Source organism: Carcharodon carcharias, chromosome 2 (assembly GCF_017639515.1).
Source record: "Carcharodon carcharias isolate sCarCar2 chromosome 2, sCarCar2.pri, whole genome shotgun sequence".
NCBI classification, from domain to species: Eukaryota; Metazoa; Chordata; class Chondrichthyes; order Lamniformes; family Lamnidae; genus Carcharodon; species Carcharodon carcharias.
In genome coordinates this window covers 26,364,397-26,392,214 of record NC_054468.1, presented here as the reverse complement: position 1 = coordinate 26,392,214, position 27,818 = coordinate 26,364,397, and the positions used below count along the sequence as shown (strand labels likewise).

The window sequence follows — 27,818 nt, the reverse complement described above, 5'->3', positions numbered from 1 at the left end:
AGGCTTGGGTAAAAGACGGTTAGCCAACTCCGTGGAGGACGAGATCGCAGATGAGTTCTCCTGCAGAGAACTCTAATGGGGTCCTCAGTGGGGTGACATGTGGAGAGTGCTGAAGGACTTGCTCACTGAGATGCTGGGTGCATTGACTGAACTGCCAGTCAGCCTCCTGTCACTGTCGAGGAACATGGAGGATTCTCCTTTCTCAGTGACTGTCTCCATCTCCGACTTACCCCACGTGGATTTCAACTGAAATTCCACCCCTCATGTTTCGAACCCACCCAGGATTACAGGTATCTCCGGGACATAAAACGTTTCTCGGACTGCTGTTCCCGTCACATTCTGAAATCCACACTCAGTGCCATGCGCCGCCATATGAACACACTCAACCTCTCCCTCCAGCAGCACCGCCGTACCCTTTTTCAAAGCTGCGCATGCCCCCAGTTTCATTTTATCCTTCGGCTCATCCGACGCCTCAACAAGAAACTTTTTCTCTTTCTCTCAAGTGCTAAGGAACGCAAGCTCCAACAACTCATCGACACCAACACCCATCTAGGACCCTCCACCCCTGCCTGTCCCTCCGTCCCCACCCCATCTTCCAATCCCAACCCCAGCCGTGTATTCACTTATACCCTCTGACCTTCCCCTCTCCGATGCTGAACGTTCAGTGCTCAGCAATGGACTTAGTTTCATACCCTTACGCCCTCACCTCAATGAATTTCGGGCTCGGCATGATACTGAACTCTTCTTCCGCCATCTTCATCTCCGGGCTCACTTCTTTGGGCAGGAGTCCTCTCCCAGTTCAACGGATCCTTTTACCCATCTCCAATATTCTCCCTCCACCTGGACCCCTCCCTCTGGATTCTTACCTTCTCTTGATCTTTTCATTGAGAACTGTCGGCGCGACATTAGTCGTCTTAATTTCTCTGCTCCTCTCACCCATTCTAACCTGTCTCTCTCTGAACTTACTGCACTCCATTCTCTCAGGTCCAACCCTGACATTGTCATCAACCCCGCTGACAAGGGTGGTGCTGTTGTTGTCTGGCGCACTGACCTCTACCTCGCGGAGGCTGAGCGTCAACTCGCAGACACTTCCTCCTACCTCTCCCTGGACCATGACCCCACCACTGAACATCAAGCCATTGTTTCCAGGACTGTCACTGACCTCATCTCCTCTGGGGATCTCCCTCCCACAGCTTCCAACCTGATAGTCGCCCAACCTCGGATGGCCCGCTTCTATCTCCTACCCAAAATCCACAAACAGAACTGCCCCGGTAGACCGATCGTCTCAGCTTGCTCCTGCCCCACAGAACTAATTTCTCATTATCTTGACTCCCTTCTCTCTCCCCTTGTCCAGTCCCTTCCCACCTACATCCGTGATTCCTCTGACACCTTACGTCACATCAACAATTTCCAGTTCCCTGGCCCCAACCGCTTCCTCTTCACCATGGACGTCCAATCCCTCTACACCTCCATCCCCCACCAGGATGGTCTGAGGGCCCTTAGCTTCTTCCTCGAACAGAGGCCCGAACAATCCCCATCCACCACTACTCTCCTCCGTCTGGCTGAACTTGTTCTCGCGCTGAACAATTTCTCCTTCAACTCCTCTCAAATAAAAGGTGTGGCTATGGGTACCCGCATGGGCCCCAGCTATGCCTGTCTCTTTATGGGGTATGTGGAACATTCCTTGTTCCAGTCCTACTCCGGCCCCCTTCCACAACTCTTTCTCCGGTACATCGATGATTACTTCGGTGCTGCTTCATGCTCTCGTCGGGACTTGGAAAAATTTATTAATTTTGCTTCCAATCTCCACCCCTCCATCATTTTCACGTGGTCCATCTCTGACACTTCCCTTCCCTTCCTTGACCTCTCTGTCTCAATCTCTGGTGATAGACTGTCCACCAATATCCATTACAAACCCACCGACTCCCACAGCTACCTCGACTACAGCTCCTCACACCCTGCTTCCTGTAAGGACTCCATCCCATTCTCTCAGTTCCTTCGCCTCCGTCGCATCTGTTCCAATGATGCTACCTTCAAAAACAGTTCCTCTGACATGTCCTCCTTCTTCCTTAACCGAGGTTTTCCACCCACGGTCGTTGACAGGGCCCTCAACCTGTCCGGCCCATCTCCCGCGCATCCGCCCTCACGCCTTCTCCTCCCTCCCAGAAACATGATAGGGTCCCCCTTGTCCTCACTTATCACCCCACCAGCCTCCGCATTCAAAGGATCATCCTCCGCCATTTCTGCCAACTCTAGCATGATGCCACCACCAAACACATCTTCCCTTCACCCCCCCTATCGGCATTCTGTAGGGATCGCTCCCTCTGGGACACCCTGGTCCACTCCTCCATCACCCCCTACTCCTCAACCCCCTCCTATGGCACCACCCCATGCCCACGCAAAAGATGCAACACCTGCCCCTTCACTTCCTCTCTCCTCACCGTCCAAGGACCCAAACACTCCTTTCAAGTGAAGCAGCATTTCACTTGCATTTCCCCCAACTTAGTCTACTGCATTCATTGCTCCCAATGTGGTCTCCTCTACATTGGAGAGACCAAACGTAAACTGGGCGACCGCTTTGCAGAACACCTGCGGTCTGTCCGCAAGAATGACCCAAACCTCCCTGTCGCTTGCCATTTTAACACTCCACCCTGCTCTCTTGCCCACATGTCTGTCCTTGGCTTGTTGCATTGTTCCAGTGAAGCCCAACGCAAACTGGAGGAACAACACCTCATCTTCCGACTAGGCACTTTACAGCCATCCGGACTGAATATTGAATTCAACAACTTTAGGTCGTGAGCTCCCCCACCCCCTTTCTGTTTCCCCCTTCCTTTTCTTTTTTTTCCAATAAATTATATAGATTTTCCTTTTCCCACCTATTTCCATTATAAAAAGAGAAAAAGAAAAAAAAATATTATTTATTTATTTATTTTTTTACATCTTTTATGCTCTCCCCACCCCCACTAGAGCTATACCTTGAGTGTCCTACCATCCATTCTTAATTAGCACATTCGTTTAGATAATATCACCAACTTTAACTTTAACACCTATGTGTTCTTTTGTATTATTGTTGTTGACATCTTTTGATGATCTGCTTCTATCACTGCTTGTTTGTCCCTACAACCACACCCCCACTCCACCTCTCTCTCTCTCTCTCCGCGCCCCACACACACACCTTAAACCAGCTTATATTTCAACTCTTTCTTGGACTCGAACTCAAGTTCTGTCGAAGGGTCATGAGGACTCGAAACGTCAACTCTTTTCTTCTCCACCGATGCTGCCAGACCTGCTGAGTTTTTCCAGGTAATTCTGTTTTTGTTTTTGTTATGGAGGATTCCAGCTTCAAATAGGCAGAAGGCATTGTGCAGAACTTCCATTCCCTACAGTTTCTGCTCCATCTCCTGGTTCTGTTGCATATCCAGAGCCTCTGCCACTACTGCCCCCAAGTGTGGTGCATCCTTTCTGTGGACAGGTCACCAGATCCTCTGCCCTCCCTTTTGAGGATCCTGCCAAATCCAGGAACTTAGCACAACACCTCTAACAACACTCCAGTGTACTTCCAACCACCTTGCCTGCAAGTTGGATGCCTGGCCGTTTAAACAATGCTGTTATGTTGCCCATCTTGCAGCTAGTGTTTGCTCTTTGTATAACATAATACAAATTAGGCATTCTGGTGTCACATCAGTCAGTGTGGCTATATATCAGGATAGTGCTCCTTCTGAGGCTTCTGGCACATTCCAGGGTTGCCTGCCTGGGGAGTGGGAGCTGGAGGAGGGCGAGCACTGAAGTCAGCACGATTGTGGGGGGGGGCACTCACAGGAAGCCAAAGAGCTACCTCAGGGAGCTGAAGAATCCAAAAGCCATAAATGAAGATTTTAAAATGCCGAAAAAAATGTCCACGCATCGGAATGAGTCACCTGAACGTATGGATGCTAAAAATTCTGTCCAAACGTTTTTACCTTTTTTAAAAAAAAATTAATCTTGGAAACATCATCCCGCCCTTGGATGAGGTTTCCTCAAAACGGCAAAGGCCGTCTGGCCGATTTGCCCGCCCACCAGCAGTAACGTTGGACAGGCAACGGAAAATCCTCTGTAATTGCAACGTTAATGCCCTTTAATAGGCCTCTTAATTGTCGGCAGGGGCACTGCCGACTCTCGCGCACGCCCACCGACCGAAATATCGCGCGAGTGTGCGATGTGGTCGGGACGCTCACCCGACACCATCACGCGCTATTTCACGCTCGAGCATGTCGGGCGGGCCCATGCGCTGAGTGAAAATTCTGCCCATAAAGTTCTGAGTAGCTGTTTCTGATAGCTGGACAGTCTAAAACTAGGGGGCACAGTCTCCGGATAAGGCGACGATCATTTAGGACTGAAATGAGAAATTTCTTCACTCAGAACGTTGTGAATCTTTGGAATCCTCACCCCCGAGGATGGTCGGTTGTTGAGAATATTCAAGACTGGGTGGATAGAGTTCTGAAGTATGGGATGGCTGTGGGGCTCAGGTGGGAAAAGTGGTGTTACAGTTGAAGATCAGCCATGATCTTACTGGATGGGGGAGGGGCAGGCTGAAGATGCTGTTTTGACCTCCTCTAGCTTCCATTTCTTATGTTTTTATGTAACTGACTTCTGTTGTGATTGGACCGTTGTTTCTCTGGAGGCATAGATGATGGAGACTTTTTTTAAAAATTCATTCATTTGTGGGATTTGAGCAATGCTGGGAAGGCCAGCATTTAATCCCTGAGCTTGAAAAAGTAGAGGCAAGCTGCCTCCTTGAACCGCTGAAGTTAATCGGGTGTAGGTACACCCAAAGTGCTGTTAGGTAGGGAGCTCCGAGATTTTGAACTGGTGACCGTGAGGGAACAATGATATAGTTTCAAGTGAGGAGGGGGTTTGTGACTTGGAGGAGAACTTCAGGGTGATGTTCCCATGCATCTGCTGTCATCACTGTTTTATGTGGTCAAGGTCATAGGTTTGGAGGTCCATGAGAAAGTTCTTTGCTTTCCACTTTAAGGACCATCTCCCAAATTCTTGGCTTTGTCCATAGGTTTGTGAACAATGTTCTGTACACAAGCTGTTATTGATGGGAGCTATCACTCGACCAAGAAAATTGGAGTTCTATACCATTATTTTGTAGTCCTGAAAAGTGTATGGCATTCTGTCTATCTTGAATCCCTGCATAAGGAGAAGTTTAAGACATTATCCATTTGGCCTTCATATTAGCTAGTCATATGATCTGATGTTCACATAGTCTCTTCACCAACTGCTTCTTGTTGGTGGTCACAGTAGCAGCTTTGCTGCATGCAAGAAGCATTTGATGTATACTTAGATTGGCTAGTCCTGGATATTGGCATAATGTGCCTAGTCCTTGGTAGAAGGTCAGATGTTTTGAGCATGAGTGATTTGACAGGATGACTCTGAGAAATGCAGTCAGAATACAATTCCAGGAGTCAGTGTGAGCTTGATTATCCTTCAGGGAAATGTTCATATTAAAAGTGAATAACGCCATTTGAAGTACTTTATCCACTGATGTCAGGAAAGCTGCTTCAAGCTGTATGGGAGCAATGTGGCATAAATTTTCATCTTTGTAGAGAGTCCATGTTGCTTCTATTTCAGCCAATCCTCTGACAAGTGAGACAAAGTCCTGGTTCTCTGCATGAGAAGATGCACAACCCTTCATGGCTCTAAGTAGCCTAGACTTAAGTTTAGTTCTAAATAAACTGTTAAGAATTTAAGCCCATACTTTCTTGTAAACTGAAGCTGTTTGCCTTTAAAATTGCAACTTTGACATGTGTGTTAGCATGCAGAATCAGCAAATCTAATTCATTGGACTATTCTTAATCTGGATTGAGGATAGGACTTTTCAGCGGCCTTGGATCTCATTCATGTTCCAGCTTAGTCTTGTTTTCACCTGCCTCTGTAAATTGGTGTGCCGAGGTTTTATGTATTCTCAAAGTTTCACTGTTGAGAGGAGATGCCATATGGTTGATTTGCATCGGCGTTTTCATATAGATGGTACCAGTCTTCAGTTTGATTTTCATAATGTTCCCAATAAATTTTAATTCCTCGACTACAATGTTCATACATCTGTGGTACATTTCCCGATTTAACTTTGAGTTAATGAAATGATAAATGAATGTTAATTGCATACTGTTTATAGCCTTTGCCATTTTTTAACACACAGACTTCAAATGAAAAGCTCTGTTCTGACAACCAGAGTACCCTTTTTGTTGTGGTGCAGGGGTCCTTTAATTACCATGCACATATCTTAAAGGAGTCGACTTGTGTGTGTCTGTGCAGGAAATTTCAGGTTGCTGCACAATTGCACAGCTTAGAAGAAACATTGATTGCAGCCCCTCTAATTCTGACCTTAGATAAGACTTTTGGCTTACTTTTGTTTTAGTGTAATTAATATGCAGCCATATATCTATATATAATTTCTAGAGCACTCTCAACTGTTTTACATCTCATAATTCATGTGATAATTATTACTTGTCAGTAGCTGAGTGGCCATGTATGCTCCAAAAGTGCATTGCAATGTTTTCGAACTTTTAGCTAGACTCTGATGCTGTCCAATATTTTGTTGAAGAGAAAGATTGACAATGCCTGGTCAGGTGGCAGGCTGTGGGTAAGGTGACCTGATTTGAGAGTGTGAAATAATAATTTTCATCATATTGATTCACATTTTTTGCAAAATGTGCACATTGCAGTGAGTTTACATAGCAGGTTTTGTCCATGAATGTAGCAGACAATGATAGTGTTTTGCAGTCAGCAGCAACACGATGGCACTCACCACCAACCTCAATGAAAGCTGTTCACCATGATCTAATGATCTCTGTGGGATGGATTTTCCCTTTCTCGATATCAGTTCAAATCGGGCGTCAAGTCAGTAGGATCTCCAGGCACTCAGCAACAGTGAGGACATCATATAGGGTAAACAGCCAATCACATTGAATTATGCACATAGAAAGCAAAACATGAAGAAGATTGCATTGAATTTTTCACATTTAATTAAAAATTTTATGGAGTGACATAAATAATTGTGATCTACCCATGGGGTTAAGGTGAAAATTGAAATATTAGAAACTTAAAAAAAATGTGATTTAAAAAAAAAAAATCATAATGTAGGAATTGACATTTCACAAATATAGTTAGTTTTTGAGGGCCATTGTAGGTGTTCAGCAGTAATTATATCTTAGTATGCCTTTTAAAAAACCCATTCAACAAAGTGTAACTTTCAAGGGTTTGTACAGCAAAACTAATAACATAAAATTGCAAGTTTTCATTATTTCAGTGGATTTTCTATCTGAATGCATGCTAGGGGTGATGGTGGTTGGGGTAATGTTAACAATGCACCCTATGGGGGAAGTGTGGAATCACTGACATTAACTTTAGCACATTTAGCTGTGCATGTACGGACTACAGAAGTTGCTGTTGGTTTTTAAGGTAATGATGATAAAAGCTGACAATTTTGCTGTCATTCCTACTGCAAAACCTGGGTCAGCGAATCCTCTTCTTGGCTAAACCTTAAGGATTTTTGATACAGTATGGGTCAAAAATTTGTCTAGAATGGAAGAAAGGAATGTACCTGGATATTTAAAACATTTTTAACATTCTTTAATTGACAGTTAGATATACTAATTGCAATTTGTTTTATTTGTAGGTCTTATGATTAGACCAAAAGTAGGATCTTCCCTGGAAATTGTATTTAACAAATCTGATGCTAAGTCTTATGAAAAATATGTGACTGCTCTTGATGGTTTTCTAAAACGTAAGTATTGATCAATTTGAATATTTTCTAGCATTCCTTGTGTGCTTAATTCATTCTTGTTGGAATACTTTTTTTTAAAATAGCTTACGATGACTTGATACAAGCACGAAAAAATATTCTCTGTCACCCTGGAGAGTACCTCAAACAGCCTGAAAGTATATTGATGAAAAAGGCATGTCAGTTTAACCGGACAATGCTTGGGGACTGCTCTGGAGCAAACAATAGCAGTTTTGGCTATGATGAGGGAAAGCCATGTGTCCTTGTTAAAATGAATAGAGTGAGTATTCCTTAAGAAATATCTGTTTGAAAATATTCTTAAATAGCTGACTTCAGAACTAAATCTTCCATTTTTTTTCTAGATAATTGGATTAGAGGCAGGTGCAGGAAGCAATCCTATAGTAAACTGTACATCCAAGGTTAGTTATAAACCATTTTCCTGTGTTGGATTCTTTTTTGAATAAAAAAATCTTCACTTGTCGATTTTTTTAGGACTCAGTTAAATGCAGCGATAAACGTTGTAGAGAGGCAGGTGGTGATTCTCTCTCCTAGGCAACACCCTGCCTTACACCCCCCTGCCCCCCACCCCAGTCATAATCTAGATGAACCATTTCATCTTTTAATAGATAAATTCAGGAAAGGAACTTCCAGATCTTAAACTTCTAAGCTTCACCTGTGTTAACAACACTAGTTCACCAAAATTAATCAAGTGACACCACATCACGGTCCAAGCAAGATAGCAGTGAGATCAAGAGGAAATGTTATATTTTTGCAAAGTACTTTGCTCCCCTACCTATACTTTCCATTATATGTTTTTAAGCTCATTTCCCAATTTTTAGCATTCATTTTTTACTGTATCATCCATCTTTCTGATCTCCCTGACCCCAAAACTCCTTTCTCCTTCTAGCATGACCACAAGCTAAAGACTGTTCAGTCTCTGCACTCTCCAAGATCAGATGTAGCCTTAGTACTGCAGTCTTCCCCTCAGTTCTGAAATGGTGTGTGTTCCAAAATCATTGTATGATTTTAAAATTAAATTGGTTGTTTTGTATAACAATCTATTAAGACATCTTTCATCCACCAGATATAATTATAAACTGAACTCCTAGTTATTTATACAATTATAATTGGGTGTTATAATTTTGCGTGTTTATATTAATGGAATAAAATATCTATTCAGTATTCATATATAAAGGTTTTTCTTTTCTATAGTCGTGCATTGTACCCTGCAGATCTGCTTCAATCCATCCTAACTATTTGACCATTATTGCAATGTTGCTTATGCAGTTATCAGTCCCTGTACTCCTGGTCAAACTATTGCTGTGTAGTTGAGTCCCAGCTTCCCAAATCCTCTTTGAGCCCAAGCTTGATTCCTAATTACCAGCTCCCATTCTCCGCCCCTGAGCTGCCGACTCATCGCCCGCATGATATGCCTCAGGTTCCAGTACCAAAGGGTCGAGATCCTTTCTGCGGTTCCAAAGAGTTGGAGCTCCGAGTCTGCCTCCAGGTCTCCATGACAGGTGAGAGTTAAAGGAAAGCGGAGAGGTGCAGAAGCAAATAAGGTATCAGAAAGCCGAGAAAGATCAGTTAAGACCTCCTATAATGAAAGTCAGCATATGAGAGGCAATTAAAGTAAGAGATGTACAGGAAAGGGGAGAGAATGAAAAAGTGGCTTGCATAAGGAGTGAGAAATGCTTATTGCACTGGAGATGACAATTCAATGAGCCATCTGCAAATGACAGACAGTGGAAAACTAATAAGTGCAAAGAATTAAAGTGGGAGACAAGGGGAGAGATAAACCCTCCTCCCACCCACTTTCAATAATTAATACCATGAGAGATCAATTGCTTCGGAAAATTCTGTCTCACTATTGAATAAATGAAATGGTGTCTAGTTTTCCAAATACAAACGATTTTTTTTCCCACATGGGTTGACTGTATAGTTTTCTTTCTTCTCCTGCTTCAGCTCCTACCCCAACAAAAATACCTTATATCATTCTCGGCCATTGCTTATGTGTGATTCAGCTATTGTTGTATTTGAGGGATGATCAATAGAAGTTAACAGCCTAAGGTGTCTTTTCTACCTGTTTCCCTCCAGGTGGGAAAGTACTCAACTAAGTTGCCATCCAATAATAAAAACAGAAAATGCTGGAAATACTCAGTGGGTCAGGCAGCACTTGTGAAGAGAGAAACGGAGTTAATGGGAGGAATTTATTGTTCCTGATGCGTGCCCTGCCCACTGGTTGAAGAACTGTTGTGAAACCTGCATCACTTCCATGGGGTGGCCCAACCTAGCAAAGTGCCTCTCAGGCACTTAACTGGTCAGCGTTGGGCCTTCCCTGCGATTTAGGACCCAAACCGCATCCCTTCTCGTTGGCTGGTCCCTCGATTGAGCGCAGAGTATTTGACAATGCAGGACCTCCTATCCCCTGGTAGGCTGCTAGCTAACCCTAAAGGGGTTGCTGGGTGGCCTATCTAAGTATTTTTTAGTGTGATGAGGGTTTTCTGCCTCTACTTCTATCTCACTCTAGACAGTGAGTTCAAAACCCCCACCATTTTCTGGGTGAAAACTCATTATCTTAATGGCCCTCTGATGGTCTCCTCACAGTGTGACTGCTCTTGACCTTTTCAGTCCTGGAAGTTGTAGGAGAGGTCTTGTCAATAAACTAAACAAGATCATGGTCTTAGTCAGATAGATAAGGGCTGCAATTTTAACCCTGTGCAAGTGTGTAGATTTTCTATGGGTTAGAGTCGGGCAGAGAGTGCCCCAGGTTAAGGCTGAAAGTTACTGGTGTTATCTATTTAGTTGAAAGTGTGGTATAAAGGTATCCTGGGAAGGAGTTTCCAAGTACTTGCTATAAACCTTGGTTTGTAAGTGGAGTTTGTGCTGTTGGACAAGCCTCTGCATTTACAACGAGAGAATCCACTGTGTCTGAAGGAACTCATTCCATAATGTTGCAGAATGCCTCAACTCTGACTAAGGTCAGCATTCAATGCAACATTTGTAAATGCTTCTGCTTTCAGTCTGGACCTGTTTTTGGGCTTAAACTGTACAGCATGAGCCTGAAACAAAATTCTGAGGATCAATAGAAATTTGTCTTTGGGTCTCATCTGCATACTTGATGAAATGCTGGCACATGTGCTACCACAGGCAGCTTGTACCATGACGATATTAGTCCTGCGTCACTAGTGGTGTCCCTTGGAACGGGTTTGGAGTGGGCTATTGGGGTATGGGGAACATAATAGTGGGTGATTGCAACTCATGGAATCACAGGAGAACACCTGGTGTTATTGTAAAAAGTAAATTTCAAAAACTTAATCTTCCGATGAAGAATCTTGTGGGTTCATGAAATGACCAATTTGTCAAAGGGGTCCTTTTAACAGGCGTTGGGCCCTTAATTTACATATTCAATGGATGTAACATTTGGTTTAAGCATTCATCTGAAACGCATCTAAAATGGGCTCACCAAATTTGCTGTGGGAGCCTGTGGAGGCTTGATGCAGGCTATCTTACTGCTAAATCGGAATGCTTTGCGCCCAGCTTTTATGCACAATAAACTGGTGCAGTGCAAGATCTTTCTACCCCACGGTCTTTGGGTGGGAGCACATTAAAATGGATTGTTTTCCCCGTGCTCGATCGGAAGAAGTTCTAGCTCATCCAAAATCACCTGACAAAGCAGAGAGGATCAGGAAGATTGACTCCTGGCTATCATATTGTCCCCAGAGCCAAGTGCAAAGATGGATCACAACAAACTATGGCTGGAGAATGGTTTATTGAGCCAAATCAAGGAAGGACAATGTGCTAGGTGGTAGTCACAATGCTCAAGGATGTAATTGACAACATGACTTTGGGTACATTTCTTGCTTCATGCACCCCCAACAAGAAAATTCCTAACACCATTCTTTAATTCCTTGCCACCATCAATATATCCTCTTTTAAAATTAGTGTGAGGGTGAGAATTAATCGTTGCCCATCCGCTTTGCATCACTGTTCATTGTTTTAAATCGTGGAATTGGTTGGAAGTTATTAAGCCAAACAATGTAAGGAAGCTGAATTAATATATTCAGAATGTCAGCTTGGTTTGTTTGGTTTGGTCTTTCTGCTGAGTCAGGTTATGGCTTCCTTGGTTAGGCAAGGTCTTGGGATGATGCAGTACCAAGTCTTGCTATTGAAACTGGCAGATCTCCAGTGGCAATGCTCATGATATATTGGGGAATACACTGTTTTATGATAACAAGTTTATTATATTAAAGCTCAGATTTTGCGGTCAGTGGCAAAGTGACGATGTTTTCACCAATGACCTTAAAGTGGCCCACAAAGATCTAATGATTTCTGTCTCATGGATTTCACCTTTCCTGATGGTAGTATGATTCTGGCACCAATATAAGGAAATCTATAGCCATCCTGCAAAAGTGTCGTCCTCAAGCAGGCGAAGCGGCCAGTCACATTGAAGAATTCTCACTGACAGCAACCCAGGGAATAAAATGCACTGATTATCCTCCACTTTTTATAAATTTTACAGAGTGAAATAAATGATTGGAACATACATGAGGGGATAAGATAGAAACCATCAAATGTTTTAAAATTTTATATTAAAAAGCTCTGGGTTTTTTACCCAAAATAATGTATGAATTTGACACTCCACATATATAAAATTAGTTTTTCAGGGCCAGGGAGTCTTTTATACCATTAAAAACCCAACTACATATCATTCAACAGTGTACCTTTTTTGGGTGTTTTTTACAGTGTGAAAAGGGAAGATTACACCTGTTCAAGTGTTTTCTAAAGATTGCCGTCTGAAGGGACTTCATTAATGCACCTTGTGGAGGAGAAAGGAACCACTGACAGCAACTTCTGGATTCCTCCGTTTAACTGAGAATTTGTGGTGCACATAAGTTGCTGTCAGTTTCACTGTTGTAATGAAGGCAAATGCTGACTGTTTCACCATTGTTACAACTGCAAAGTTTGGGCCACTGTCACCTGGTGTGGCTCAGGAGCCTCAGTCTGACATGGTAGTTTGTCCTGCATTTGCTGCAGAGGAAGACAGTGGGCTGAGGATGTGCATGATTCGCTGGCTTCTGTTTTCTCTGGGCCCGCTTCTGGACCAGCTTAGCTTTTCGTTTCTGCTCACCTTTTTTAACACCCTTTGAAACAGTCAGTTACCAGAGGTCCTGGCACAGCTTAAAAATAAGGGGTCTCCAAGTTAAGATGGAGATGAGGAGTTTTCAAGTGCTTGCTGTAAACCTTGGTTTGTGAGTGTCAGGGTCATAAGACTTTGGAATTCTCTTCCCCAGCGAGCAGTGGAGGCTGAGTCATTGAATATATTCAAAAGTGTGTTGCACAGATTTTGGATTGACAAGGGAGTCAAGGGTTATAGGGGAGAGGCAGGAAAGTGGAATTAAGACTAAGATCAGATCAGCCGTGATCTTATCGAATAGCAGGGCAGGCTCGAGGGGCCGAATGGCCTACTTCTGCTCTTATTTTTTGTTGTCTTATGATGTATTGTTAATGGAATGGTATTTCAAATGGCCGAATGTAGTTTGGAGAGTGTTGGACTTTCCATGTTCTTGCATATTTGTGATTTTCCAATATGCGCTGATGGTTAGTAAGGTGCATCATTGAAGATGCTTCACTGAAGGCACATACTCAAACTCTCTCCTTTTATAACCCCAACATATTTATGCTCATTAAGAGTCAGTTGGTTCCTGCAATCTTGTGCATTCTTTGATCTTGTAAACTAGACTTGACAAACTTTGAGTAGTAAAATTGCTCATATTTGGGAACTAGAATTTTAGTTATTTATATTTACTGGATGTAGCGTTGAATCATTGTTCTATTTTTTCTGTTTTCATATTCATTTTATTTTACACATGCTGCGAACTTGCAATCTCGTAATAATTTTTGGTAAGATGCAAGCACCGTATACATAAAATTCAGTGAAAATATTAACTTTTTTGGAAGCTTCAACAAATGTGGATCAATATTCAGCTTAGAAAACAAAGTACTTCGGAATGTTTTTATTTTCTTTATGCACTGTTGTTATTGTTTGCTGTAACATTGAAATTACTGAGGTTAGCAAATGCAGTCAAATGTTCCACATTAAGATTTTGCTTGAATTATGAACATAACTCCATAACTCTTTACCTTCCCTCAACACTGATTCCTGTTTCCTTGCACTCACTTGGAGAGTTTTTGAAATAGTTTACAGAGCTGTGGACAGTGGGAGTGCGGGGAGAAGAGAGCGAAAAAGATAAAGGGCCTTTAGAGATGTTTGAAGGAATGAGGTGGATGAGATGAGGACATTCCAGAGGCAGCTGTTGATGGTGGAATAGAGGAAATGACAAACAAGTAGGCCTGTGTTGGATAGGTGGAGAGTGTGTTATGTAGAGGAGATTGTGGAGCACAGGACAAGAAGCTTATTCAGCTATCTGGGGCAGAGGGAGCCGCTGAAACTTGGTAAGGATGGAGGTATTAGGGATGTGGACAAGAATGAAGGCTGGATTAGTTGTAGTATTTTTTTTAATTCATTGGATGTGGTTGTCATTAGCTAGGCCCATGTTCAAAGGGGACTAGAGAAACATTAGTGAGCCAGATGGGTTTTTACAACAATCAGCAATGGTCATCATCATCTTTTAATTCCAAATTGTACCATCTTCCATGATGGGATTTGAACCTGGGTCCCCAAAGCATTACACTGGTCTCCAGCATAACCAGTGACAATACCATTATGCTACTGCCTTCCCTTTGAAGATTTTTATGTTTGAAGAGAGCAAAGTCACGAGGCCTATTATCATGAGCTTTGGGGAATCCCATAAGTGCGTAGGGAGCCAAAAAGCTTTGGCTTGTATGGATTTGGCTAGTTGGAGTTCTGGCTCATTCGGGTCTCTTTGGGTAGGCATTTAGTGAGAGTACCAATAGGCTCACAGCCTATGGATTGAACTGGGTGCCACTGCCATACAACTTTCCAGATATTGTTGATGGCAAAATTGAGAAGGGTTGGGGCTGTATCTTGTATATAAGGAACCGCAGATGTTGCACTAGAGGTACATAATGAAAAGCCATTAGCGGCCTTGCGTAGATAGGATAAACCAGGAGCAGGCAGTGCTGTAGAATGTGGAGATCAGATTTTTTTGAGGAGGAGGAAATGGTTAATGGTGCATTAAGGCAGCAGAGAAGTGAGAACATAACCTTAAGGCAGCAAAGCATTCCAGCACTGTAGTCTGCATTTAGGCAATGGCAAAACTTGCTTTACTTTTATTTACCTTATCTTATCTTCTTGTCTGTTTTCAACCTTGGTTGATTTCTGCAATATAGGTATTTTCCTCCCTACTAAAGCTCCTAAAAAAAAGTGCTTGATCAGCCAATCTGGCTTTTGGAACCTAGAGGCATTGATACAATACAAGAGGCAAACGTTTCCCCCATTTGGCTTCAGATAAGACTACTAGAGAATGCACTAATGGGTGGACAAGTAGTCGGGAGATTTCTGGTGATTAAGTTCACTAAATTTAGAAGAGGTTCCTGAAGATTGCCAAGTGTTCAGCATCATTCATCATTAAGGAGTTAATGGAAAAATCTTTAAGTTTACTGGGAAAAACCTGCATTGATTTTTAAGGGGCCCATTGGGTATCAGGGGAGAAAAACTGGTCATATTTTTTTGAAGGATAATGCAGTTTATTTTATATACTACTATTTTCAAGAGCTTTTGACAGCATTCTCTACTGAAGAACCAGGGGTGAGGTAAAGAATTGCAATATAGTAATATAATTGTATGTCCCTCCATAATTAGATTAATAGGTGTTGGTTATTTGCACCTGGATGATGTGGCTACCTAATCTGAAGAAGAAAATTGTTACCCTTGGAATAGTAAAGAGATGAGCAATGAAGATTATGCAGAATAGGAGTTTCTTGTGGAAATGTCAAAGAAATATGACCTTTTCTTGGAAATTAGACTTTGAAAGTGACCTAATTGAAGTTTTCAGGATCATGAAGGGGATGGATAAACATGTGCAGAGAAAAATGTCATTCACAATATTAAAATGTTCCAATACCAGGAGACAAGAGTTTAAAAATTGGGAAGTTAAGAGAAACAAAATGTGTATTAGACAAATGGTAGTTCTGGAATGAACTACAATGCAATTAAACCAACTAAAACTGGGTCTAAGAACAAACTACATCTATTTTTGAAAGAGGAGTATGTTAAGAAGGAAGATTATTGGGATTTATATCCAGCAAACAAAAAAGTAATTTGGGACTGATGCCCTTTCCTGTTCCTCAAGGTTTAGTTTTAATTGTACAGTATGTGCTTTCCAAAGTATCTTGTGCTACAAGTATTCCCATACACGACATTCCAGGCTCATGAGATAAGGCAGTCTTCTTAAAAATAGTCCACAGTACCTGGTACAATTGGTTAAGGAACTGTAAAGGCTAGAAATTAATTGTAGTTAACTTCTGTGATGAATGCATTCACTCTTCTGATGATTTTTTAAAGTGCATTAAGCACAGTGGTTACACATAGGGTTTTTGTACAAAAGTGGAAGCTCGGCTTTTCTAAGTTATTTTAATTTTCCTTTCCCCCGGTTACTTGTACCATTCTGAGCTGCTCACTGAAATTACGGGCTTTCACTTTACATTACTCGCTGTGGAGGGGACACTTAGCCCTGTCTTGGCTCTTCTCTAATTTCATAATTGAGTTTTCAAACTCAGGTAGTTTTGGGAGGGTGGGAGTCAGGGGGGTGGTAGGGTGGGGGCAGTGAAATCACGGTTCAGACCCAATCCTTAGCACACTATTGTAGCGTGTAATGGTGCATCATGCCAGTTGAAGGACTTCTAAAGATTCCGACCATACAAATGCACAATCCATTTGCACACAGTAGTTTCAATACCAACAAAATTGACTTTTAACTCATTGTGGTGCCATGAATTAATACTCTGTTACCAAAAGTGATAAACTCTCAGTCTCAACAGTATTGTCAGAGGGAAGCATTAATTGATACAAAACAACCATCAGTGTATCATGCTGACAGTTACATTCGTCACCTGCTGTTCTGAGCTGTCTTGTTTACTGTCAAAAATCAGCATAAGAGTTAAGCTTTCTGAGGTCCTCCAGAGTCTAGTCAGGGCTCTTCCATCCATGTGCTAACTTCAATGAAATCATGGTCACATGATCAGCTGGTTCTGACATGTGAGCATATACACACTGAGCTATGTTTAAAGTGCAAAAGCTTTGTATGAGTCCATGAATGGGAAAATAGAAATAAGTTTTTATGCTGGATTCAATTTTGGATGATAATAGCATTAATAATAAACTTGAAAGGGATGGGTGCAGTAATTGCATCAATTAAGTATGTGATTAGAAACAAAATCACAGGATTAAAATTTTTAATTGTAAGTTTAAATGCTTGCAGCCCTACTAAAATTAGTTGCTTTACCAAACCATTTAGATTAGGAATTGGATGAGGTTCAGGAGAAAACTAAGTCAGAACATAAATTTGACATTTTAAAAAAAAAAACTAAGGATAGCAGCCGATGAATTTCTATCTGGCTAACCTGTTTTAAGCAGTGTTGCATGGGAAATGTGGAAAAGGTTGTTGTTTACAAGGTTGTGCTAAATGTTGCCCTTTACAATCTTCTGTAAAGTGTAAAGGTTGGTGCCTAAATCTGTGCACTCCACGGACAAAAATGTTGCTTGTGTGCTCGGATTCAGATTAACGTTTGCTCAAATGGTTTTGGATTTTGTCATTCAAAATCAGGGCCAGAATTTTGACATTGGTGTGCCCAACGAGCCGACGCGTAAAATGATGCACGGTGACATCTGGCATGCGTCCCAATGTCACTGCATGCCATTGCGATATTTCGGTGGGTGGGCATGCCATGAAGTCCGATGCGTGCCCGCTATTAATTAACGGGCCACTTAAGGCCCTTGAGGTATTAACATACCGAAATTTTTCGGAGTCCGTGCGATCTTCAGAGTGTCACATGGGTACAATGGGCAGACGGGTAGGCCACATTTTTTAAAAACCTCGTCCACGGGCAGGGTAAGAAGGTTGAGTGGGCTCGCGAGTGCTATTTGTTAGTCATTTACTTCTTAAACTTACTGCTACTTGCTTGCGTGAACAGGAGAACATCAAATCTCTTCAGAGCTGCTTGTACAGGAATAACAGGCTTCAGGTCTGGACTCAGGATAAACATCATTCTTGGGGCCTTGCAGGTTTCAGGCAGCCTTCCCTTACCCTGGGAATTGGAGTTGTGCTCTCCACTGGAGGCACCTCCTCTGAGGAGGAAGAGAGGGCCAGAAAGACGGAGGAGGCCAGGAGTCCATATTCAGCCTCCAGGGGAGCCACCTATGGGAGGACAGGCGCAGGCACAAGGGACACAGGGCCAACAGGAAGTGTAAGGCGGAAGGAGCCACAGAACATAAGAACTTAACGAACATAAGGACTAGGAGCATGCGTAGGCAATTCAGCCCCTCGAACCTGCTCCACCATTCATTGCGATCATGGCTGATCCCATTTCAGCCTCAACTCCAATTTCCCGCACTCTCCCCATAACCTTTCAACCCGTTACTAATTAAAAATCTGTCTATCACCTCCTTAAATTTATTCAGCGTCCCGGCATCCACTGCACTCTGAGGTAGTGAATTCCACAGATTCACGATCCTTTGAGAAAAGTAATTCCTCCTCATCTCTGATTTAAAACTACCAGCCCTTAGCCTAAAACTATGGCCTCTCATTCTAGAATGCCCCAGAAGGGGAAACATCCACTCCACGTCTACTTTGTCTATCCCCTTTAGCATCTTATATACCTCAATTAGATCTCCTCTCATCCTTCTAAACTCTAGTGAGTAAAGGCCTAAACTGCTCAATCTCTCCTCATAAGACAAGCCCTGCATCTCTGGAATCAATCTAGTGAACCTCCTCTGAACCGCCTCCAGTGCAACTACATCCTTCCTCAAGTAAGGGGACTAAAACTGTGCACAGTACTCCAGGTGCGGTCTCACCAATGCCTTGTTGCAACAACACTTCCCTATTTTTATACTCTATTCCTTTAGCATTAAATGCCAAAATTCCATTTGCCTTCCTTATTACCTGCTGTACCTGCATACTTGCTTTCAGCGATTCAAGCACTGAATTCAGATCCCTCTGCACTGAAGCATTCTGAAGTTTCTCTCCATTTAAATAATAAGTTGTCTTTTTATTCTTCCAACCAAAATGGATAACCTCACACTTATCCACGTTAAACTCCATCTCCAAATTTTGGCTCATTCACCTAGCCTGTCCATATCCATTTGTAAATTTCTTATTTCTTCATTGCAACTTACTTTCCCACCTATTTTGGTGTCTGCAAATTTAGCTATAGTACCTTCTATCCCTGAATCCAAGTCATTAACATCGATTGTAAATAGTTGGGGCCCAAGGATGTCACTATCCTGTTGCCAGGGTTTACAGGTGGCGAAGCAGCTACCTCAGTATGCCCAAGGTGCAGTGCCGAAGGAGGCTCCATCTCTCAAGGGAGTCAGTGACCTCCATCTGTCAGATGATAGGCCCCGAGATCAGCTCCAAATGTGTGGGTGGACACCCCATGCCAGTGGCGTTGAATGTTGCAGCTGCCCTCAACTTCCGTGCCTCCGGCTCTTTCCAGGGATCGGTGGGTGATCTTTGCGGAGTCTCCCAGTCAGCTGTCCACAGTTGTCAAGCTAGTGACAGATGCTCTGTTCCGGCGCGCATTGACTTTTATTCACTACCGCTGGGACGAGGCCAGCCAGGCGGAGCGAGCCAGAAGCTTTGCAGCGATTGCTGGGTCCCCCCCGTCCAGGGTGCAATCAACTGCACACGTGGCCATCAAGGTGCCACTGGGTGAGCTGGAAGCCTTTGTCAACAAGAAGAGCTTCCACTCCATGATTGCAGATAGTGTGTGATCACAGGATGCTGATACTGCAACTTTCTGCAAGGTACCCAGACAGCTCCCATCTTGCTTACGTACTGAGACACTCTCAGGTGCCGGAGCTCTTCAGTGCTCCAGCCCAGCTTGATGGATGGCTGCTGGGTGACAAGGGCTATCCCCTCAGAAGGTGGCTCAAGACGCCTCTCCACCATCCAAGAACAGAAGCTGCGCAGTGGTATAATAGTAGCCACACCTCCACAAGGGCTGTGGTACAGAGAACCATCTGTCTTCTCAAGATATGCTTCCGATGCTTGGACCGTTCAGGGGGCGCACTGCAATACCCCCCAGATCATGTGTCGCTGATAGTGGTTGCATGATGCTCCAAAATCTGGCGCTGGAAAGGGAGGACGCAGTGGAGGGAGATGATGTAGACGCAGATGCTCTGGCTACACACGATGACTCCAGTAGCGAGTCCGAGGATGAGAATGCTCAGGAGAATGCTGAGGGGATAGACACTGACCTGGGCAACCTCCAGGGAGGCAGGGACACCCGGGAGGCTTTGATCCAACGATCCTTCAGCTAGCACACCACAGATGGACCTCCAGCACATGCCAGGGCTTCAGGCTCCATACTCGATACCTGAGAGCAACATCTGCCTGGTCAGGAACATTAACTATGTGCCTTGTCAATAAAGCTCAATGACAAACAAATCACTGATAACATCATGGGTTCCTGTCCACCTGCAGAACTAATGAAGAACCCAGAGGCTTGTTCAGAACTAAAACATTTAATGATTTCCTAAAACAAAACAGAAAAGAAAGTTCATTCAGAGGTGTTGAGCTGCGCACTGATTAATAAGCAGCTAATACCGGGGCAACAGAAAACTACCATTGAGAAGCCCATGGTGTGCCTAAGGTGCCTTATGCTTATGTTTTCGGCTGCCACGTCTAGGTGCTCCCCTCCTCGCTGGCACTGACATTAGAGACAGCCCGCTCACTCTGCTATCCTGTTGGCCTTCATGATCTTGGCGGGCGTCCTCTGGCCTGTGGAGCCTGTGATGGCCCTGTCTGGGAGGGAGCAGCCAATGGCACAGCTGACATCTCCTTAGTCGCCGCAACCTCATCGGATCCCTTGATCACTGGCAGGGGGGTGGAGGAGCTGCTCCCCGCATCTGCAGCACCCTGAGAGACGACAAGTAGCTTGTGCGCCAACTTGAGGTCGCTTCAGACCTCCCTGCTCACCATTGATGGATGGACACCTAGCTGGGATACTGGGTGCCCAATCCATCTCCCACACTGACACTGACCAGCTGAGGTCAATGTCACTGTGAGGGCTTGTAGGTCCGAGTGCATCCCCAGGAAGCCCTGATTGTTCTCCTGGAGGAGCCTCTTCATGAGAGTCGCCACTTTCCCTATGGAGGAAACATGGCGCTTGGCCATGATGGTCAGTGCATTGCTGGTGCTCCACATAGACTCCTCCATCACAGAGACCATGCCATGCATTCCTTCATGTATCTCCGCCAGGTCCTCCTGCAGACTCTGCTGGACTTCCAGCATCTGCTGCCTTGGACGACTCCAGAGGCACATCATCAGCCACCGACTGAGCATGTTCCTGGTCCCTTGCAGTCCTCCAACTGCCGGCGCCATGGATACTCATTGTCTCCGTCTTCACCTCAAGCGAGTGTGAAGTGCCCTCACCACTGTGCCCCGGGACACTAGCCGACGATCTTCTCCCCACCGAGGTGCTAGTATCTGCGCTGATGCCTGCCTGGCTGAGATGATGTGACGCTGGTGCATATATCCCTTCAGGCCCCTCAGGTGTTAGCGGTGGGCCCTCTGCCTCCTCGGTCCAGGCGTGCTCCGGTGAGGCTGAGAGGAAGAACAGGGACACTTGATTAGTTGAAGTCGTGACACTGTTAATGTGCATGCCTGGCCCCCAGATCAGGATGTGCTCCTCCTTCCATAATCAATGGGAAACCCAAGTTGGATGCTGAATTTAATAAACAGTCAACAGTGGAATGGTTGCAAAGACAGACATTATGACCTCAGCGCACGGCACTCTCACCTCCCACTGGCACCCAAACCTCACCACTGCTGGTAGACCTGAGTGCGTGGCGCCTCTGCAGCTCGAGAGCCTCCTGTTCATATCGTGAGAATGAGTAATTGTGCCTGGCCTCCGCCAGTCCACATCCGCTCTGTGTTATTGTGTGCAGTCTTCTCCTGAAAAGGAGAGAGGAACCTTGATTAGTCCACCCTGTACCTGGATTGCCATTGCAACTCTGCCACCTGAGTGAAACATTGCAGGGCTCCAGTGAATCGTGGCCCTGGAGCAGCCCCACGCTCACACCAAGCAGCCAGGGCTGACCCCCTTGCCCAGATGCTGCCTCCATCACATTTGCCACTCACACTCCATAACCTTTTAAAGCAAGGAAGCACTACCACCTTGAACGCCAAGGGCAGCAGATGGATGGCTGCCCCAACACCTGGAAGTTCCCCTGCCAGTCAGTCAGCATCCTGACTTTGAAATGTTTCAGCGTTCCAGCACTCACCTAGGTACACCCCCAACACAGCACTGTGGGTGTAAGTGTACCACATGCAGCGGATACAGAATCCAGCTCAGCACCACCCTCTCAGGGTCAACTAGGCATGGGCAATAAATGCTGGCCCACCCAGCGATGGCCAAATGCTGTGAATGATTCAATGCAGTAACTACATTCAGAGTTGCGGGGGGTGCCAAGGGGGTCAACCTAAGTGCTGTGCTAAGTGAACCAGGCCAACACGGTACTCACCCTTACTGACCGCAAGAGGTTGTTGAACCGCTTGCGGCACTGTACCCAGGTGCGTCGCACCACATCGTGTGTGCGCTGACCTTTTCTGCCACCTCCTCCCAGGCGCGTTTCATCATGTGGGAGGGCTTCCTCCTCCTGTCCCTTGGCACGATGATTTCATGCCGTGCTGCCACCTCCTCGAGGGCAGTGAGGCACTCATCCGAGAATCTAGGGGCACAGTGTCCCGCTGACCTGCCCTCCTGTCTGGCCTGATCTCCGAGAGTGCTGTCGGGAACCCTTCTTTGCGCCATCATTGCCAGCCTTTGGAAGGCTGCCTGCGCGGCTTTTAAACAGGCCACCGGGTCGCCATTGGACCCGGCAGCCATCGGAGTCCTGCCGCTGCCTCCACCACCCGCTGTCCTCGGGAGGCACGATTCACACTGGGCAGGCCTTAATTGTTCTGCCGCGTAAAATGGTGGCGCAGAGCCGATCGTGGGCGGCAACTGAGTCTGTGCCTGCTTTCACACAGCCCACCCAATATGCTGAAAACTCCCCCCTAGAAGTCATCAATTTAAGATGCATCACCTTTAAATCTGCCTTTGCTGCATTTCTACTCTGGATTTTAGAACCCTGATGTTTATAAACTAGCTTGTGTTATGACACTTTCATTTGAAAAACCACAAGTCTTCTGCTTAGCAATACAGAAATTTCCAGTATTGTTGGTAAATATGAACACATGCATTTGAACGAAAAAATAATCAATTTCAGAGTTGTGACATTACTTTTGCTAAAATGTGCATTAATTAGTGTATTCATTTTATATACTTTACAATAAGGAACCTTAAATTTAGGATTTTAAAAGTAGTGATGTAGAGTACTTATGGTTAGCATTGAGTAATAAGGTGATTGTAGAGTACCTTTAAATTCTTTCCCCTTCTCGAATTATACCCCTGTAGAAATCCAGTGAGAGATAATCTCATAATGTGTATTAGATTTAGTTCTAATTGTGGAAGCATAGCTCATGCAGTGAAATTGTGGCTTTTTGGTTTTTGACTTTTTATTTGCGATTGATCATTAAGGACTAATAGATATTACTTGATGTTTGGTTTTGTTTTTCCTCCCAGTCTGTCTGGCCAGCCAAAACTGGTTAACTCATTGGGGATTCATTCATCATTCTAATTCTGGGTGCAGCATATTACATGAATTCACTTAACTACGACACTGCCTCTGTCTTCAATTTGCGATTTTAATCATTGCGCAAAATGATGGATCTGTTACTAAATCTATAGTTTGCTTTTTCAAAAAAATTAACATGTACTTTCTATGTCTTCCAAAACCTCTGATCAGTTAGGTAATAGTATCAAACTGTAATATGAAGGATTGTAAACTTTTGCTTGTCTTTGTACAGAAGGAATCGCCAGTGGATGTAAAATACTTTGGATCATTTGATAAAATGTACTATCCATATTATGGCAAAAAAGCCCATGTAAGTTTGTTTTAATTTTAATGCTACATTTCTTGGCTCATGTGTTTGACATTGTTTTTATTATATGGTCTATATGAATGCAATCATCTGATTTTTCATCTCTGCCCATAAAGGCTGTGCGTGCTGGATCAATTGAAATTTTCAAGGCTATTGATAAATTTTTGTTAGCTCAGAGTTTCAAGGGATATGAACAAAGATGGTAAATTGAGCTGAGTTACAGATCAGCCACGCTCTAAATGAATGGCCGACTCCTGTTCCCATCTGCCTACGCGTGTAGTGCTGACTTAACAACGTTGTTGTATGAGTTTCAAGTTTGTGAAATTTGCCAAGCGAAAGTTTGTTTTGTCATGTCAATCATCATTACTGGCTTTGTACAGTTAGATGACTTGCTTTATGGAGTTGGGGATATCCAACTCTGATCTAGTGGTAAATGCTAAAATGTTAGCTAGAAGAGGTGGTATTAAAAGGTATAAGTGCCTGATATCTGTTTTTGTCCTTCCTTGTAGGTTAACTACTCACAGCCTCTGGTTGCTGTAAAACTAATGCTTGGTACCGATGATACCAACAAGGATTTAATGATTGAGTGCAAAATAACCGGTGCCAATCTGAAGAATGATGACGATCGCGACCGGTTCTTAGGTCGAGTAGCTTTCAGAGTTCACGTAACAGACTAGCATGAACGGGAGAGCTTGCACGATGACTACTTTGTTGTCTTGTTTTGTTATAATGCGCTGGACCTGCCATTGTAGATGTGTGACCACTTTGAAGGGGGTATGAGCTAGATGGCATTTTATGGTAGCATCATGTTGTGCTTCCAGATATCAAGTGTTAAAACAAATCCTAAATACATAGCTGCCTGCCTTGCCCCCAGCCCAACCCCCTGTTGGATCAGTTTACGCACATATTAAGACATCATGCCATAATAAGGGACCTGTAAATAGCTCTACTTATAACTTTGAATAATGGCGGTCTTTGTCCTTTTTGTGCTGTGATTTTTGCCCCAAGTGAATGTCTAAAGCTTGATGTGCTGTTGCTGTGTACATATTTAATGAACTTAACACAGGTTAACTTTCAAATAGAAGAATGGAAAGTTTAGGAAGCGAGATCAAACGATACCCCAGGCTGACCATAAATGATTTTATAACCTTTGCAGAATTATGTCTTTCGTGCAGATGCCTTAAAACCTGTATGAAGAAAAGAGAAAATAAAACTGGATTTTAAACTTTTTTTTGGGATGTGGATTGGTGTTTTTAAACTTTGCTTTATCTCATAAGCAGAATCCTTTAAAGCAGCGGGTGATCTAAACTGATTTTGTCATGAACCACAGATGTGGCTACAGTGACACAATTTTAGCTATATGCATTAAATGCCGCACTCACGTGTTCATGTAAGTGTACTTCATGTATATTTACTTTTACCACTATTCACTAAAAAGGTCGTGTTAAGCATTCGCAACAATCAAAGCATTCACACAATGCATCTTTTTTCATTTTACCAACACAAAGGTTAAAGTACACATGTGTACAATGAGCAATATAGATAGAGTTCACATGCCCAGCATGCACACCAATCAGAAGTACAGTTATCCACATCTGAATTCCTAACTAGCCATTAGCTGGCAATTTGGATAACCCTGGCCTTTTAAATCTTGAAATTATATATTTTAGCGCCCTAGCTGGTTCTTGACCAATGAAGACTTTATTGAATAATGTGAACATTCCCCTCTAAACAAGAGGTTACTGACAACAGCTTACATTTTTACGATTTAGACTTTAAATCAAAGCCACCAAGTTACTAGTCAGTTTAAGGCATGGTATGATTCAAATTCCTGCAAGTAAGGTTTCAAAAACATTTTACAGAAAATTTTTGTTTACCAGTATTAATGTAAATCATATTTCATTATCCTTTATTCTTGAGTAATTTTAGGTTGCCCATGGTCAGAAGCGAAAAAATATCTTTCTTTGACACGATTCTTGGGAAAATATCCATGTAATTCCAACTGTCCTTGTTAAGACTGCTGAGTTTAGATTTGTTATTTGTCTCAATTAGGATAATGTTATGCATCCTCTTTGGTTCTCAAGGCTTCACTGCATGGCCTTAATATGACCAATGAACTCAAGGGCATTATCTCTCGAGTTTTCCTTTCCCTCTCCCAAAAGTTAATTATAATCTCCCTTTGAGCGGTTTTCAATGTCTCACAGATGGTGACCTCAAAATTGTCATGACTGAAACCCAGGAACCTTTCAACATTTTCTTTGACTTCCAGTCAACAATATCATGGTCTTTAACAGATCATTTTTGAACTATTGCCACAGGATTTTTAAATCCAATTATAAATTGTGCTGTACTGAAATGAAATCTTTGTAGACCTTGTGAAAGGCAGCGTAACATTTGCCATGAGGTCATTTTTCCACGTACTTTTCCAGATCAGCGTTAAAACTACACGAAGAATTGTTTAAAGCATAACCTGTTACTATATTGAAAATTCCAGTTTCCCAAGGGCACAGCAAGGTTATCCAGAAAGTAGATAAGTCCTACAGATCAAGAATAACCCTGGATCAATCCTGTTTTGTGCTCAGATGGAAGATAACATATAGAACAGCAGAGGTGCCTTAAGCGGCTTGGAGTTGAGGAGTGAACAACTAGTCAGTGTTCCAGCAGCTAATTGTTATTGAGGAGACAAACTGCACATTTTCTTTAGCTTTCATTAGGAAATGACCATATGCTTTTTATTGTGTTTATAACAATAATTTGTATTATAATAGCAGCTTAGCATAGTAAAACATTCCAAAGGAGCTTCACAGTTATGCTTTTGAACATATTTTGACACCAAGCCAAAGGAGGAAAGAGGCTAATTGCAGAGGTTAGCTAATCTCTGTTCACAAATCTTCATTCAAAAGTACTGCTTTGAAGATGAGCAAAAGATTTATAGTCCAGGACCGCACCTGGACATTTCTTTTCATAATCTTTTAGCACATTAACTTGTGGGTAGACCATTCGTCATACAAATATTTGTGATGTTCACCAAGCAATAGCAACAATCTGAAACAATCCATTATTGAACATTTTTTCAGTTAGTACAAAGAAGTAATGTATGATAATTGGGTAGGTCACCACCCAAATGTAATCTTATCTGTGATGTAGCAATTTTGGGTGTCAGTCCAATAATTCAAGTACATTGTGCTATTGTGTAAATATGTTCCTCCACATGCAAGACCAACAGACTTATGTTGTAAAACTGAAACGTAGTCTCTTCCATATCCCTCAAACATGATGAACTGCCTCAATGTTTATGTATATTTGATATAATAATGTATTTGTCACAGCTTGTTGTTATCATTACTGCACATTTTTAAATAACATTTTCTCTCCTACTTTAAACTGATTTAAGTATGCATACATGAACATTTGTTCACTTGTATCACTTTTTTGATATCTTTTATATTGACATCTTGAGTATTGTAGAAAAAGAGACATTTTGAAACTTTTCATCTTTCGCTCATCAGGACAATTCACAAGAATGCAATGCAAGGGAAAACGACAAATTTGTATGAGAAGAGAGTGCTGATTGGTTGGCAAGTGGATACTGGTGGAAGTGTTGCCATGGATAATGCACCAGTTGATGGTGACTGACTTCCAAGCATTGTTTGAAATTTAAACCAAGCAGCTTGGCCCAGTAGTGCACTGCCTTGACCAGAGGAATGAACCAGCGAATGGCTATCACATATTTTGTTTAGCTGAAACAGGCACAATGTGTGTACATGTTCTTTCTGGCTGCAAAAACCAGATCCCTAGGTATTAATATATGTAGCTTCCAGTACACACACATGCGCCACACTGTGAGCCCAATGTTAGCAAATGTTGTCCAATCGCAGAGCCACATCTAATGTTGGACACTTTTGTGTTTTGCAAGCACA

At 43.2% G+C, this 27,818-nt stretch overlaps 1 protein-coding gene across 3 annotated transcripts in view; it reads left to right on the top strand.

The window, feature by feature from the left end:
- atp1b3a (ATPase Na+/K+ transporting subunit beta 3a) overlaps positions 1 to 25,127 on the top strand; it is a 53,003-nt gene extending 27,876 nt beyond the window's left edge. For all 3 annotated transcript variants that reach the window (XM_041176552.1, XM_041176558.1, XM_041176565.1), the window contains exons 3-7: positions 7,664 to 7,771; positions 7,855 to 8,048; positions 8,131 to 8,187; positions 23,824 to 23,901; positions 24,408 to 25,127. In XM_041176552.1, the coding sequence (XP_041032486.1) occupies positions 7,664 to 7,771; positions 7,855 to 8,048; positions 8,131 to 8,187; positions 23,824 to 23,901; positions 24,408 to 24,575 (605 nt within the window). In that variant the 3' untranslated portion in view covers positions 24,576 to 25,127. The remainder of the gene's footprint in view (positions 1 to 7,663; positions 7,772 to 7,854; positions 8,049 to 8,130; positions 8,188 to 23,823; positions 23,902 to 24,407) is intronic.
- Positions 25,128 to 27,818: the final 2,691 nt, after the last annotated feature.